Source organism: Benincasa hispida, chromosome 1 (genome assembly GCF_009727055.1).
Source record: "Benincasa hispida cultivar B227 chromosome 1, ASM972705v1, whole genome shotgun sequence".
Taxonomy (NCBI): Eukaryota; Viridiplantae; Streptophyta; class Magnoliopsida; order Cucurbitales; family Cucurbitaceae; genus Benincasa; species Benincasa hispida.
Window position 1 is genome coordinate 30,841,383 of NC_052349.1, and position 17,354 is coordinate 30,858,736.

General features: G+C 31.2%; 2 protein-coding genes and 1 non-coding gene across 3 annotated transcripts; all 3 read right to left on the reverse strand.

Moving 5' to 3' along the window:
• Positions 1 to 364: 364 nt before the first annotated feature.
• LOC120071993 (calumenin-B) lies at positions 365 to 5,416 on the reverse strand. Its single transcript, XM_039024423.1, has 6 exons — positions 4,587 to 5,416; positions 2,283 to 2,385; positions 1,217 to 1,282; positions 961 to 1,116; positions 787 to 883; positions 365 to 687 (listed from the first exon to the last, which is right to left on the reverse strand). The coding sequence occupies exons 1-6, from the start codon at positions 5,065 to 5,067 to the stop codon at positions 562 to 564; spliced, it is 1,029 nt and encodes a 342-aa protein (XP_038880351.1). The 5' UTR covers positions 5,068 to 5,416; the 3' UTR covers positions 365 to 561.
• A 2,080-nt stretch (positions 5,417 to 7,496) lies between these two features.
• Positions 7,497 to 7,567, reverse strand: TRNAG-CCC. Its single transcript has one exon. It is a non-coding gene; the product is annotated as a tRNA-Gly (tRNA).
• A 1,352-nt stretch (positions 7,568 to 8,919) lies between these two features.
• On the reverse strand, positions 8,920 to 13,054 carry LOC120075826 (thylakoid lumenal 17.4 kDa protein, chloroplastic). Its single transcript, XM_039029555.1, has 4 exons — positions 12,898 to 13,054; positions 12,161 to 12,285; positions 11,249 to 11,495; positions 8,920 to 9,353 (listed from the first exon to the last, which is right to left on the reverse strand). Exons 1-4 carry the CDS (start codon positions 13,013 to 13,015, stop codon positions 9,130 to 9,132), a joined length of 714 nt encoding a protein of 237 aa, XP_038885483.1. The 5' UTR covers positions 13,016 to 13,054; the 3' UTR covers positions 8,920 to 9,129.
• Positions 13,055 to 17,354: the final 4,300 nt, after the last annotated feature.

Here is a 17,354-nt window from a genome sequence, read left to right on the forward strand (position 1 = left end):
GGGTTTTTGGATTTTTTATATGGGTTGGACTAAAATTTTACTATTTTTATAAATTGTTTTAGATTCGACTGCACATTTTGCTATATTTGCAACCAATCCTCAGGCCAAAAGTTTCATTAGATAGCAAAAGTTAGAGATTAAAAAAAAAATCCATTGTTAAAGAATATATGGGTTGGACTAAAATTTTGCTATTAAAATAATACGAACAAGAAGATGTTTTGATTTCAGAGGAAAAAAAAAGATAAAAAGATAAAATAGGAATTATAAACAAAATAAAGGATTCGAAAAAAAAAATCAATAAAGAACAAAGAATTACAATAAATGAAATTGAAAAAAAAAATGTAAAATGGGGGCAGGAACTCTCTATCACAATTCCTGGTTGAAAATGAATCAAAATCCAGAGGACTGGGTTAGTAAAGTTGTAATCCAATCCAAAATTAATCTTTTTTTTAATATATTCTTCAAGTAAAATGTAAATGCCTAACAGCCTAACACAATTCCTCCCCTGCAACCCACCAAATGGAATCTAAAACCTAAGCTTCAAAAAAGGGAGAAATAAAATCAAAGTTCATCATGATAATCGTCTTCACTTTCGCCATTGTTATTTTCATATACTGTGCTGTAGAAAACATTGTCATGATTAAGCATCTCATCAAGTGTCAAGTAGCCATCTTTATTGTCATCAGCCTGCAGTGTTCATTTTAATTACCACATCAATTCACTTCTTTTCTTCAATCATCTTTAAGTTTGATTTTTCTTAATCCCTTCAAATCAACTACTAATTACCTTATTAATCAAATGACTTGTGTAATGTTGAGCATAAGACACTTCTCCAGGATGAAGATACTGGAACAATGGCCTTAATTCTTCCACTGACAATACCCTGCACAAAAATGAAAAATATTAACAAGAAAAATGACTCACTGCCATTAATCAAACCAAACAAATGCATTGCCATACTCGTCCTCGTCGAGATCAAGCTCATCAAACTTCTCTTCAGCGCTTGGTATGTCTTCGCCTTGCATTTCGAATTCGATATAGCTCTTGTATATACCATATGCTTGGCGAAGAAATTCATCAAAACTGAGCTTTCCATCACTGTCATGGTCCATGCGACTGCATATTAATTAAACAGAAGATGATGGTTTGGTTTTTCCATTTCTATGAAGATCGAGAAAAGTTTATGGCTACAATAACTATGGAGAAAAAAAGTTACTTCATTTTCTGTCTCAACAGCCAGTTTTGTATTCGGTAATTGCTGCTATCTTCTGGGTGCAGGAAACTGCAGGATACAAATATCTCATATCATATTTTTTTTTGTCAGGAAACACAAGTTTCAAATTAAAATAACATTTCTCCTTTGCGTACTTTATCACTCTTTAACATTTTCATCCATTGTATTTTCATCCTTTCATTTTGACTCAAGCTACTTTTATAAACATATCCAGCTTTAGTCTTTACAGTTAATTATCCAGTTAAACAATATATGCTAAATTTTTTGAAAAATAAATGTTCTTTGTTTCAAAAATTGCAACACTATACTTGAAATAGTATAAACCGAAACTTGAAAGTTGACCTAAAATATGGACTAAGAAACATAGATACATACAAGACAAGGATAGGACATGATCGCCATATTTTAAAAATCTAGGACACAATACAATAAGGGTACGTTTAGTAAAATATACATTTTAAAAAATATATATCATTTTTATACCAAAAGAAAATTTATGCTTAATGTATTTCACACTCGAAAGTTGTTATTATTGTCACATATGTGTTTTTTTAATCTACTCAACAAATGTTCTATGCATATCTAACACATTTGTTGCACTAACAAGAGTCTGATAAGTGTCCAACAAGTGTCAGAGTGTCTAAGTGTCCAGCGTAGATACGCTAACCAAACTAAAGTGTCCGTGCTTCTTAAAATGCAGTAAAAAAGAAGACATAGTCTCATTTAGAGGTCAAGGGTTCAATCTATAGAGACCCCCTTATTAGGTATAGTAAAGTACACCTTTGTTTAAGTATAAAATAAGAGTCAGTATAGTAGTACTAGTAACTAGTAACGTCGGTAGTACTAGTAACCAGTAACATCATGTCAGTTTTCTACATCAATTTATTTTATATTATTTAATTGTTAATTGGATAATTAACGTAAAAAACTGAGTCTGAGACACATTTACAGGGGTACAGGGCAAAAATGATTGCAAATGAAAATACAAGAAATAAAAGGTTAAAAATAGTAAAGTACACCTTTGTTTTTGGAAGAGGAAGATCATTACTCTTTCAGTTCATCAAAATTTAGTAAGTTATTTTGGTCAACATCGGCATTCGTGAATTGCTTTCTCCACCATCCAGCTTCTCCATACCCCGTTTCATTTCTTGCTGTTTCATATAATTTACATACGGTATTTTATTTCAGTCCCACAATGTGTGTGGTTACCAAGAAAATAATAGCATAAATAACCAAAAATACCTTCAACTTTCTTTTCGCTTACTTTAAAAAAATATCCCTATCCTTTTTAAAATTATAATGTTACCCTGATGTTTCAAAACTCCCATTTGACAAACCGTTAGAATATTGGATGAAAGGACATGTCTAAATATGTCCTTTATCTAAGATAGTGTTTTTGTTACTATCACACATGCTAATTTTCCAAACAAAATTGTTTTTACACAAGAGTGGTTGCCTAAAATGAAAAGTCAACTGTATTCTTTCCATTTTTTAAAGAATATAAATATTTTTGATAAAGGGGCAAAGTTGAATGGTATTTTTCTTTATTTATTAATCTAGCTTCTCTGTTATGATCTAAGGAAATAATTACCTTTTTGGTTCCGACAGATTTTAGGTTCAGTTTCAAGGAAAATTTAACAAAAATGGCCCATTTGAGTTTTCAATTTTGAAAGTGGACCTATTTTTAAGAAAATTGTTTTGGGAACTCTATAGTAGAGGAAATGTCACAAATGCCACTGTTAGGGTCCAATCTTTAAATTTCTACTATTTCCATCTTTACCTCTACTCAAAATTTTCTTCGTCCATTGAATTTGAGTTTTTGGTTAAGTTTTTTTAACTATTCAATTAATTTTAGTAAAAATTGAGTTTTTAAATCTAAATGTTGAGAGTTGAAAAAAAGGTTTTAACTTTTAATCAATTGAACGTCTTTTTTAGAAAGATTAGAAAGAGAAAGAAACCTAGATTAAAAAAATAATCTGGCCGAGATTCATGAATTCCGATCGAGATTTCGGTCCACATTGATGAATTTCGATTGAGATTTTGGTCCGGATGCATATTTCGATAGGAATTCATGATTTCTGCTTTTATTTCCTGACTTTCTTTTCCTTTACTATATTGTTTCTACAATATTTTTATTTTTTTTTTATTAAACCAAATAGTTCTTATTGAAATAATTATTTTTAAAAAATCTTACCAAATTTTCTTTTATTTCATCGATATCAATTTTTTATATCACAACCAGAAATTTGTTTTAAAAATTTCCGTTTTATTGTGATAGAGTCCAAAGGCCGGTCCAAATCCATTTTAAGAATCGATCTGGCCTATGGGCCGTCCTATTTGAGAGATCGGTCCGTCAGGCCGTCATTAGACCAACTCAAATATGTGTGCATATGTATAATTCTCCATCTATTACATTTTATATATTAAAAAATTAAATTTTTAATTTTTTTTTAAATGTACTTAGATATATCATACTTTTTAGTTAACAGTAAAATTTTAAAATCTTAAAAACTAATAAAACTTTTTAAGACAATTAAACCCTAAACAAAACAATATAATATTAATAATTTTATTAAAAAAGTAATAAATAAAATAAAATACGAAATTAATAAATTTTAATATTACTTCCTTAAGAAAATCTAAAATATATCTATATATATCTTTAAATAATTAATATTCAAATGACTAATCCAACAGATAGATCCAAATTTTCGACTAAAACTTTGATCCAAAAATCCAAGACTACGGGTCGAGTCATGGACTTGACAATTGAAAGTTGCGTCGGTCCGATTCAAGCCTAAATAATACCTTAAACCCTTGAACGTGGGTCAAGCTTGGATCGGCCCGGCCCAATGATGAAGGCAAGATAGAAGTAGATAAAATAAAGTTGGGTGAAACAATTTAATTTTTTATTTAAAATATTGGCGAAAATTTGGAAGAATGTTGATAAAAATTGAGGAAGATAAAAGGTATAAAAGAAACTTTACCTATACGCTGACATCATCTTCATAATAAGGGATCCAAGAAAAAATAAAAGATTGGTCCATTTTCAGAAATTAAAACTGAAAGAGCGCATTTTGTCAATTTTCCCTGGTTTCTATTTGATCCCAAATTTCAAAATATTACACTTGTTAGTTGATAGGTTCTGAGTTTAATTTTAATTTATTTCCCTAAGTTTTAAAATTTTAATATTTTGAATTCTTAAGTTATACTTTTTACCTATTTTGAAACAGACTAATCTAAACTTAAAAGGACCGAAAAACAGTATTATTTTTGGCTTTAATCTATCATTCTAAATCAGTAAATGGGAAGTTCTTGAACAATCAATATCATTCTAAACGAAAAGGCATACCAATATCTTCCTCTGTGAACTGCGGCAGATATTCATGGAATGAAATAGCGCCATCTCCATTCTTGTCATTGAACGCCAATTGTTTGCCCGTTCTGTAATTCAATCTTTCAATGGCTTGCCCAGTAATCCAATCGCTCAACTCCTCGTAACTGATAGCCCCATCTTTTGGCGAATGATCCAGCAAAGGAAACAACACGAGCAGCCTCAAGGAAATGTTCAAACTCCCTTCATCGTAATAATGTTTGCAATCATCACGAACCTGATTTCGCTTCGCAGAATTTTGATTTTCCACTCCAATCGCATTTTCTTCTGCTAATCTTTCCATTTCTGCGAAAAGAGGATCAAAAGTAGGGGTTCGGAATTTGAAACCTAGGCGACGACTTAGTTCTTGATGCTTCCAATCTTGTAAATTGGACGGAGAAAATAGGAAGAAGGCGGCGAAGGCGGTGGATATAAGGACATAAGCCACCGCCCTCCCCATTTACCGGTGCCGGAAAAGACGATTACCGGAAAAGATTGAAACCCTAGGTGGGGTTCCAATGCATCGGGAAGTTTCTTTTCGATATCGAGGGATTTGCAATAATATTGATGGGTAAAATGATTGTCCAGAGAAGCCATTGAGAAAACAGTAGTGAAAATGAGGGGAGGCTAGGGTTGGGGAAGACGGTGAACGGAGTACCGTTCACTACGCTTGCAATATTAGGCAATGGCGGAATCAATTCTGAGGCTGAGAGCAACGGCCATCTTCCCATTCATAATACCAAATCAATTGGTAAACAGTTTTTTAAAGAAAAAAAATTAATTCTATTTCCTTTCCGTTTCTAATTTTATATAAAATAATTTCATTCATAGCCTAATTAAAAAAAATAGTAGATAACAAAATAGAAATAAAGTACTTGTACCATCAACTTTGAGGTTAACGATTTGATTCATCTATCCTATTATTAATTTTTTTGATTTGTTATCTATTTTTTATCAATATTTTCAAAAAATCAAACCAAATTTTCGAAACTTAAAAATATGATTTTGTGTTTGAAATTTGAGTAACAATTCAAGTCAACTTAAAAAGATGTAAATTATTATAATAAATTGAAAAAAACAGAGTTAACTTTAAGAAATTAAGAACGAAATATTTGTAAAACAAGCCTAAAGTTTCCACAATCAAATTTAATCTCTTTATTCTCCATCTTGTTTAGTTTTAATGCTAAAACATGCCAAGAGAATATTACCTAGATCAATTCTCAATTTTGAAAGCTCAAAACTCATCCAAAATTCGATTAAGTGCAGTTTATCTCCATACTTCTCCTTTCTTTTACTCACAAAAATAATAATAATTAAACAATAGTGCCACTTTTTTCCACATCTTTCTTGTACTTTTTTTTTTCTAGACATAGAAAAACACAACCTTAAAAAAGATGCAGAATATTATAATAAATTGAAACAAAAAACTTAATTTAAAAAAATGAAGAACGAAATATTTATAAAATAGACCTAAATTTTCAACAATCAAATTTAGTCTCTTCTATGCTAAAACATGCAAAGAGAAGATTATCCCGATCAGTTCTCTAAATTTTGAAGTTCGAAATCCATCCAAAATCCAATATCTTTCTAGGAATGATTAGAGGCATCCTATCCCATATTTTTCCTTTCTATACAAATAAATAAAAAACAATAAAATAAAAAATTGTGCCACTTTTTTCCCTATCTTTCTTATATATATATATATATATATATATATATATATATATATAAATATCTAAACACGACCCATAGAAAAAAAAAAAAAAAACAAATAAAACATTTCTATCTCCTAATTAATTACATTAAATAAAAAAGGAAAATGAGGAGAATGAAGACTAAAAAGTTTGGAAATAAAAAGTGAAAAAGTCTTCAAGCCTGGAGCAAGCCTCCATTTCTTGCAAAATTTCTTGCCCAAATGAGCATCGCAGAAGCAAGCAGCAAGGTGTTGCATTAATTTCCATTTTGCATTTGCTGCTGTGTTTGGAATACTCATTTGAGCAAGAAACATTGCAAGAATGATAACAAAAATTTTACATCTCTCTCAAATCAATATCCAGCAATTTCATGTAGTTTGGTTTCATATATATAAAATAGAAATCAGAGAGGTTGAAATTACCAAAAGACACATGAATTAAGCTAGAAAATGGTGACAAAAGTGGTTCTGAATGCCAGGCCAATAATTTTCTCACATGATCCAATTATTTTGGCATAGGATTCCTTTGAACAACAATTGGCAGTTGAATGTTGGGTAAGAAAGGACCGAATTTATCTGTCAAGGGAATTTCATATGCTATTGTGGAATGGCAGCTGAAAAATGGTTCAAAACCCAACAAACTTTCTCTACTCTTTTTATTATTCATTTCATTTTCTTCATGTGCAAATGAGTTTTCTTTCCGATCTAACCTGGAATAAAGAGAGCAATGATTAGGTCAAACTTAAGCGGTATATCCTCTCTTTTTACCATTATTTTTAAAAAGAAAAATAAAAAGTATCACATGACACATTTTTATCGGGTGTTAGTTGAATTACATAAAAGATGCCAATTGCATCTAATTTTTTTTTCATAAACGTTCTCTCATCTCTGTTTATAATTTTTAGTTAAATATACACTTGTATCATGTTCATTAATCTAAACATAGATAAATGAATAAACATTTTAACGATAGTTCATCTTTCATTTTATAATGATTTAACTAAAAAAGTCAAATAAGTAAATGACTTATAAGACTCAAAATTAACAAATGAAAGAGTTATTAGACGTTTTTAAAAGTTCAAATACTCATTTGATACAAACCACGTACAGTTGCCAAAAAGAATAGTGAGTGAGCTTTATAAGATATTATTTATGCAATGAATTTGCCCTCTAAAACAAAAAAAGAACACAAATAATGCGCATCCGGGGAATCGAACCCCGGTCAGTACCGTGGGAGGGTACTATGATACCACTACACTAGATGCGCCTCTTTAGTATCAAAGGTAGAAAAACTTATATATTATTTTTTGTTTTTTTAGAAATCATGCTCTCAACCTTCCTTAAAACTTAAAATGCATATTGTATTTGAGAGTAAACTTAAAAAACCTCTAAAAACAATTAAACAAAAAACATTAGGGGGCATTTGGATCGGTGGAATACAATTATGATCTTTGAAATTCTAATTACAATAGAATTGAAATATTGAAACTCGTGAGGTTGAGTTTGTTGTATTTGGATTTCAGGTTTAGTTTTGGTTGTTGTGTTTATTATTATTATTTTAGACTATTTAAAAAAAATCCCTTCATGTTATTTGAGTTTGCATTAGAAAACTTTCTATTTCATTGCTCATACTAACTTTTTATATCAGAGAGTCTTGATATCTAATTTTGACTTTCACTCTACTAACTTGCAATATAAAATATATAATCTAGGAACTACCTTGTATTGGTTTAAAAACATTTATCATATTAAATAATGTTGATTTCAATGAGTTAGAGTATAAAATTAGACTAATCAAATTGTGTGACTAACGATTTGATGAATCAAATTTATTGTTTGATGAGTCAAATTGTGTCTCATCAAACAATAAATTTACATAAGGAGAGAATATATGGGCTTGAAAGTAGGGATGTCAACGGGGTCGGGATAGGCAGGGATGCACTCCCCATCCTCGTCCTGTCTCTTATACACATCTAGATGTGTATAAGAGACAGCCTATATAACTCCCCCACGTTGGGGAGTTTGTTATAACTATTTTTTTAAATTTTTTTTTATTATAAATTAAAAAAAGAAAAAAGAAAAATTGAAACCACTACTGTCTCAATAGGTTTTTTTTATATATATATACACACTCAATAATTCAAATTAAAAAAAGCACATCAGCTACTGTTTAGTATATATATATATCAACAATTAAAAAAAATCGGGACGGGGGTAGGAATCAAGGTCGGGGTCGGGGACGGGGTAGGGATCCCCTCCCCATCCCCGATCGGGGACCCGATTTAAATCTCCGATTTGACTCCCATACTCGATTAAACGGTTAAACCGGGGATTCCCTGTCCCAATCAGGTCGGGGACCCGACCCCACGAGGAATTTTGCCATCCCCACTTGAAAAGGGAGGAGAGAGAAATATGAATTATGATAAATGGGAATTGTAGTAAAATAAGTCAAATTGTAATGAATGTGGATTATAATCGATTGGAGATTAGACTAACTCTAAACTCAACAAATCAAACATGAGCCAAAGTGAGCTTAGCTCATTGCTAATTGGTGTGACTTTCTATCTTAGAGGTGGAATGTTCAATCCCCTATCCTCACAATTGTTATACTAAAAAAAATAAATCAAACATCGGATTTGAATCCAAATTCATTCTAACTCATTTCAACTCATTCCAATCAAATTCAGTACCATCCAAAAACCGCACAGCATATAGTGCTTCAACGGGAGTTGGAGGGAGTTCTCTCTTGATTTTTGAATATGTATTACTTACCAAAACAATCGAGTTGTTTATAGAATACATATAGTGAAAGTATTGAAACTATATCAATCATCGACAGCCCAGTTCAGCTCTTCCTTCAGGACTAATAGTTGGATTTACACAAAGTTTCTGAAGATCAATGTAGCCTATGATTGTGTCCTCAAAAACTGCATCTTGCAGTTGAGCATTATCAAATGTCGACCCTGAAAGTACAGTGTTCTTGAACAAAGCTCCTTGTAGATTGGCTTTCTCAAAATTTACCCTGTCTAGAACTGCATTTGAGAAATCAACACCTGCAATATGCAACTTTGTCATGATATTTGAATCCATATTGTGAGTTTTTTTTTCCTCCAGGATTCTTGGAGTCTCTCATAAAATAAGAAATGTAATTGTAATGGGTAACACTTTTAAGGCTAATAATTAAGTAGATAGCAACATTTTAAAAGAATTGCAAATATAACAAAATTTATTAATGATAAACTCTATCGCTGATAAACTCCTATCGATGATAGATTCCTATCAACGATATAGTCTATTATTGATAGACTCCGAGAGCTGAATCTAAATTTTGCTATACTGTAAATTCATTTGCATTGTGTTATATCTACTAATACTTTAAGTCTAATTACTATATTTGCAACTGTCCCAAATAAAAAACATGTACTTCATAAAGTTTTAGCAAACCTATGGCATTCACAACTGACCAGCTTAGGATCAATTATGGCATTCACAAACAACTTAATAGGTCAACAAATATGACACTTCTTAATATCAGCGTAGACAAATGTATGAATACATGATACAGATTTGATACGATACGATGATACGTTATAATACTTATTTTAAGTTAGATTAAAATAGATTCAAGAAGAGGGTGAAAACTTGAAAAAAAAAATCCAGTAATGTCGAGTGATTGTTGAGCAACTAGAGTAAATGATAGGAAAAAAGTAGAAGATGAAGATTGAATAATGAATGGGTGTGAATCATGATTTAAATAGTGAGATAAAAAAGAAGAATGAAGATTTAATTACATTTCGTTTTTTTAAAATTTTTTTTATGTTTTATCATTTTTAATTTATTTTGTTTTGGATTGCTCAATTAAGTGGACTTTTATGTTTGGAAGTGATTTTAAAATGGTAAAAATCACTTTTGCCATTTTCAAAATTACCGTGAAATATGTTTGATTCTTCAAAACTAAGTTTGATGATATGAAAATTGCATTTAAAAGTGTAAAATTGAAAACTAAATTCATTTTGAGTAATTAAAAGTGTGTTTTCGAGTGATTTTAAAAATGAAAAAAATGATTTTTGATGATTTTAAAATCACTCCTAAATATGCACTAAAATAAAATGGATTGTGGGTTGGACTTAAATTTGAAAAAAAAAAAATTGACCCACGTATCTCCTTCACGTATCTGGAAGCAGATATGCGTATCTAAAAAATAAAAATAAAAAATAAAAAATAAAACATCAGATATTTCAAATAACGTATCAGACACATATCTATCATGTATCTGGACGTATCCATATCGTATTCGTATTTGATACCGATTCTTTGCACAATTAGAAGTATTTGTGCTTCCTAGCTTATTATTCAATTTGAATGATTTTTGGCTTCCCATCAATTTACTTGAAGCACATGAAGAGAACATAGTATGAAACATCTTTCTATGTTCCATTCGATTAACAATTAAAATGAGACCATCCACATTCCAAAAATAGTTTTGGAGCCTGGGATTTTTACTCTATAAACTAGCATGTGTTGAACATGTGGATTTTGTCTATGTACCATACCAAGTATTGAAAAGAGAATTTAGAAACTAATAATATTTTTTGGAAGTGATTTCAAAATTTAAAATCACTTTTTTCATTTTCAAAATCATTTGTAAAATATTTTTAAATCATTCCAAATCAATTCTAATAGTATAAAAAATGTGTCTAAAATTGTAGAATTAAACATGGAATTGATTTTGAGTGAGTTTCAAAGTGATTTCAAACATGACAAAAAATCACTTCCAAACATATCCTAAGCCAATATATAAAATGAAAGTCCTCCGTTGCTTAATGAGTAGTTCGTGCTAGAATATGACAGATTTGTTAGCAACCCACCTCCCTATTGGAGTGGGGATCAGATTTGTTAGCAACCCACCTCCCTATTGGAGTGGGGATCAAGAAAGAGAGAGTTTTACCCTTGAAGCTGGCTCCAACAGCATAAGCTTTTGACATTACCACTTCAGAGAGGTCTGCACCATCAAACTTTGCTTCTGACATCAATGCAGCAGCAAGAGATTTCCCTTTTAACTGGTTTTTTTCATTTGTGTAGTCACAGAAACGAAGATCAATTGGCTTATCATAGACACCATTTGCTTGACCTATTGTGTTGCCCACAAAAGCACGCTCGCATCTGTTGGGTTCGGTTGACAGTGGAGGCAGCCTCTGCAAGTCCCAGGTATTATGAGATCAACAGATTCCTTTTTTGAAGTAAAATGTTATGAGTTGTTTGACATTTGACACAGAGTGAATAGCATTTGTCAATCATGATAATAAAAGGAAAAACATAACAAGAAAAAAAAGAAAATAGAGTATCTGAAGGACGATGAACTGTATGTCAACTGGTGAAATAAATAACTGAATTCTAGTTAGAATCAGGAAAATGTTACAAGTTATCCTATCAGAAAGAGCCTTATAATCATGGTATTGTAGAACAGATAGAAAGGGATGTGGGCTCAGAATGATGGAGAAACTAGTTCTTACATCTTAAGCCTAAATTTAAATGCAAATTTGTGAGTTCAGAATGGCACTTGCGAATTTTCCGCTCATGTACCCAAACATCACGATAAATTTGGATAGCAATTCATTATTCTAAAAAGTCTTGTCAATTGTTAAATCAATACAAACTACAAATCAACAGAAAATGATACATAACTTAAATTTAATCAATATAATACAGTAAAATGTCATGGACTTAAAGTTGATGGATTAATGTAGTAAATTTGATTATATCAATATATTCCAAATAGTTGAAAATTTATCTATGATACAAACTATTACAATACCAACCTTAAAGTATAAACTATAAATCAACAGAAAATGCTATTAACCTGACTAGCTGCAATCACAGGAGAGGTATTTGCCAAAGTCCAAACAGCAAGAAGTCCACAAGCTACAGTACTGATATGCTTGCAGGGCGGCAAATTCTCTCTCGGTTCTGCCCCATTCCTAGTAGCTGTAAGTCCAGCACACAATGGCATGGCAAATAAAACTCCATTAAAATATAACTCATAATGCTTAGTTGCAGGTTCAGTTAATATCCAATCCACATGATATTTATTTCCCTCTACGTCGTGAAGATTTCTAAGAGACCGTTTATCGACATATAAAGTCAGTATTAAATAACTCAACTCTACCACCTTCAACAGTGTTTACTGTTGTATTTTGCATATTTATCGAGAAATTTCATTTTTTTTGCTTCCTCTCTCATGTTTCATAACTCAAGATTAAACAACTCTCCCTGACTGAGACTTAATAACTTAACTCATCTTACCAAACACCCCCTAATTTATATTCCACTAAGAACATTTCAGGGTATGGAAAAGCAAGAATTCTTTTTTACAAATTTTGAACCAAATGAAAGAATTAGCCAATTTGGCGAACCAACATCTTGATCCTAAGCCTAACAAGATGTAACAGGCAATCAAAGGGCAGGAACAGAGAAGAAATGAAAACGGCTCCCTCTAAATTCTAACGAAATTAACCCACAAAAGGGTACTGAGTGGAGCAATTATTGGAGTAAATCAATGCAGAAAACTAGAGTTGAAGAGAACGAAGAAAGACTTACCAGAGCAGGTGATACGGGGGAGAGAATGGGGGAAAGGGTATATGATTTGTGGGCGTTTTGCAGAGAAGAACCTGCGAGAGAAACCATTTTGAGAGAGTGGAATTGATAAAGTGGCCATTTGGAAAAGTGAATTCCCTTCTACTCCCTCGCTCTGCCTGACTTATCCGTTTGGAGATGTTGGGGGATCTGATCTTGATCACGTGGCAGTCCACGTAGATTATGACTTGGAATATCCGTTTGCATTTACCGGAAATTTTTTCAATACTATGGGAGCTTCATTTATTGATTAAAGTAGACTAAAATAAAGATTATTATAAATATTGTAAATAAGGGTTAGATGCGTCCAATGACAAATGTCATTTTTTCCATTACCACAATGTTATGCATGTGTCATTCAACCACATATGCATAGATTTTAATTATGTCATTTCCTACTTGTCAAAACTCCCTATAAATTAGTAGTCATTTGTGGATTTTGTGGATACACATACATTGGGATTAAACCAAAAGGAGTGAAAAAATTGGAGAAATTCTTCTTTTGTTATTTATTTATTTTATATTTTATTAGTATATTTACTTATTATTATATTGTATTTTCTCCATATCCGTGTTTTAGTTGTGCGTCGTTGTGCTCCTGAGTTTTGCAACACGTTATCAGCACGAGCTCATGTCGCTTCCCCTACTGAAGGTAGGTCCTAAAGGTAGGTCGACTCTTTTTCCTCTTTATTATAATTAATAAATTAAATGTTATTTTACATATTTAATATATATTAAATTTCTAATATAAATACAATGTTTTATGATAGTGTTTTCATGACAAATCTTATGAAAATAGAATTTGCAGTCCTTGACATTAATGACAATAATTATTTGTCATGGGTGCTTGATGCGAAATCCACCTGGATGCTATGAACTTGAGAGAAACAATTAAACAAGGAAATACGACATCCAGTTAGGATAAAACAAAAACTATGATTTTCCTTCATCATCATCTCTACGAGGGATTGAAAATGAAGTGTCTTACAATAAAAGATCCTCGTATCGTGTAGAAAATTCTGAAAGAAAGGTATGATCATAAAAAAAATAGTTATTCATTATCAAGCTTATTATGAGTGGATGCATTTAAAACTACAATATTTTAAACTATTAAGTGATTATAATTTCACATTATTTAAAATCAGTTCAAAATTGTTGATATGTGGAGAGAAAATTACTGATGTTGATATGTTAGAGAAGAAATTTCCTACATTTCATGTCTTAAATATGCTCTTGCAGCAGTAATATCGAGAGAAAAGTTTTAAACAATATTCTAAACTAATTTCATGACTTCTCGTGGCCAAATAAAATAATGAGTTATTAACGTAGAATCATGAATCTTGACCAACTAGAACAACATCATTCCTTGAAGTGAATGTTGTGAATGTTAAGAATCGTGGTCGAGGTTGTGACCGTGGCAGAGGAAGAAATAATTACTATTTTTGTGGTGGTCGTTCTAATCATTCCAATTTCAAAAGTACCATGCAAAATGATTATCACAAAGGAAAAGCTCCACAAAATAAGAGTTAAAAAAAAGAAAAGTGTTGAAAATAAATGCTTCTGATGTGGAATGACTGGGCACTAGTCACATACCTGTCGTGCGTCAAAACATTTAATTGATCTATATCAAGCATCTCTGAAAGAGAAAGAGAAAAATGTGGAAACAAATTTTGCATACTAGGATAATGACATATTTAACCCATCTCATACGACAAATTTAGATGTGACAGACTTCTTTGAATCTTCTAAAGAGAAAATTGGCAAAATTGATAGAACATCAAGTGTTTCCTTTGACTTTGAAAATATTTAGACTTAATATTGTTTTTTTTATTCATCTCCATGTTTTTTCTTCTTCTTAGTAGATGTTAACCTTTGTATATTCTAAATATTGTTTTTCTTATTGTAATTATTTTCTTTTAATGAAGAAACATGAGTCATTTTCATATGTTGACTGACTTAAAAACGAGTAAAGAAGATCTACGTCTGGCAGACAGTGCAACTACAATACAATACTTACAAGTAGAAAATATTTTTCCAAACTAAGAATGCTGGAAGCAAAACTTAATACAATATCAAACTCTGCAAACCTAGTTTAAGGGTTTGGAAAAGCAAATATTATTTTGCTTAGAGGAACAAAATTTATAATTGACAATGCATTATTATCTAATCAATCAAAGAAAAATCTATTTAATTTTAAAGATATACGTTGCAATGGTTATCATATTGAGACTGATCGAAAGAATAATATGGAGTATTTTTATATCACATCTACTATCTCATATGAAAAACGTATATTGGAAGAGTTGTCTGCTTTATGTTTTTTTATTATATTATACTCATATATGCGTAATTGAAATATATTCAACAATAAACCCGAAGTTTATGAATCCAGACATATTTATAATTCGACATGACAGATTAGGTTAGCTAGGGTCTATAATGATGAGAAGAATTATTGAGAATTCAAATGGGTATCCATTAAAGAGTCAGAAGATTCTTCAATCTAATGAATTGTCATTGATGCTTGCTCTCAAGGCAAATTAATCATTCGACCATTACTAGTCAAAATGAGGACTGAATCACTTGCATTTTTAGAACGAATTCATGGTGATATATGTGGACCTATTGACCCACCAAGTGGACCATTTAGATATTTTTTGGTATTAATAGACACATCTAGCAAATGGTCACACATGTGCTTATTATCAAGTCGAAATCTTGCATTTGCAAGATTACTTGCTCAAATAATTAAGTTAATAGCACAATTTCCTGATTATAAAATTAAGACCATTTGTCTTGATGATGCTGGTGAATTTACATCCCAAACTTTTGATAATTATTGTATGTCAACTGGGATAAGTGTTGAGTACCATGTAGCTCATGTTTATACACAAAATGGTTTAACATAACCATTTATAAAACATTTGCAGTTAATTGCTAGACCATTACTTATGAGAGCTAAGCTTCCTACATCTGTATGGGGACATGTTATTTTGTATGCAGCATCACTTGTATGCATTAGGCTAGTATTTTATCATAAGTACTCACCATTATAATTAGCTATGGCCATGAGCCAAATATTTTCCATCGGAGAATTTTTGGATGTGCAGTATATGTTCCAATTGCTCCACCACAACGTACTAAGATGGGTCTTCAAATGAGGTTAAGATTATATATTGGATATGATTCCTCATCAATTACCAAATATCTTGAACCCTTGACGGGTGATGTATTTACTGCACAATTTGCTAATTTTTATTTTAATGAGACAAAATTTCCAACATTAGGGGGAGAAATTAAGAAGTTGGAACAAAAAATTTGAAAGACTCGATTAAAAAATGCTCCATACCTTCACGGTACTACTCATTCTCGTAATTACATGGAACGTATCGTTATTGTCTCATTTAGATCCCCGTACAGATCAATGTGAACTTGAAGTTCAAAAGTTAATTCATTTGCAAAATATAGAAAATCAATTACTAGATGCATTTATAGATGCAAAGAAAGTAAATAAGTCACATATACTAGCTGCAAATGTTCCATCGAAAATTGATATCCTAACACAGTAAATTGTCACTAATGAGTCTGGAACACGCCGAAAGCGTGGTGGACCAGTAGGTTCCAAAGATAAAAATTCTTGAAAAAGAAAAATAATAAATAGTCAAGAAGACTTGATTGAGGATGTAAATAGTCATGAAGAAATTTATGACACAACTAATGAGGAAGGTAATAAGATTTCAATAAACTATGTCATGACAGGAAAAAAATGGAACCGAACTCATGTAGTTATTAACAAAATTTTTGCGTATAATGTTGCTCTTGATATTATATTTGAAAATAAGGATTCTGAACCAAAATCTGCTGAAGAATAGTGACATAGAAAATATTGGCTTCGTGGAAAGAAGCAATTGAGGCAGAATTAAACTCACTTTCAAAAAGTCAAGTTTTTTGGCCAATAATTCGAACACCAGAAGGTGTCCAACCTGTGGGATACAAATGGGTATTATGAGGAAAACAAATGAAAATAATGAGGTTACAAGATATAAAGCAAGACTAGTTGCAAAAGTTTTTTCACAAAGACCTGATATTGATTATGAAGAGATGTATTCTCTGATGGTGGATGCAATTACACTAAGGGTGTGTTTGGTATGTGATAAAAGTAGAGAGTTGAGTTGGTAATTATTATCTGGAGAGTTAAATTATCTGGGGAGTTAAATTGTCTGTGTTTGTTGTGCAGAGTTGAGTTGAGTTAATAACTATTGTCTGTGTTTGTTGTGCAGAGTTGAGTTGGAGGATCTGATGCAGTTTTTTTGTGAATGAGATTAGTTCTATTTTTTTTCTGTTTGTTTTTTATTTCATTATTTTATTTTTTTAGTTTTATGCTTTGCTATTGTCGATTAATTTTCAAATCTACACGTATT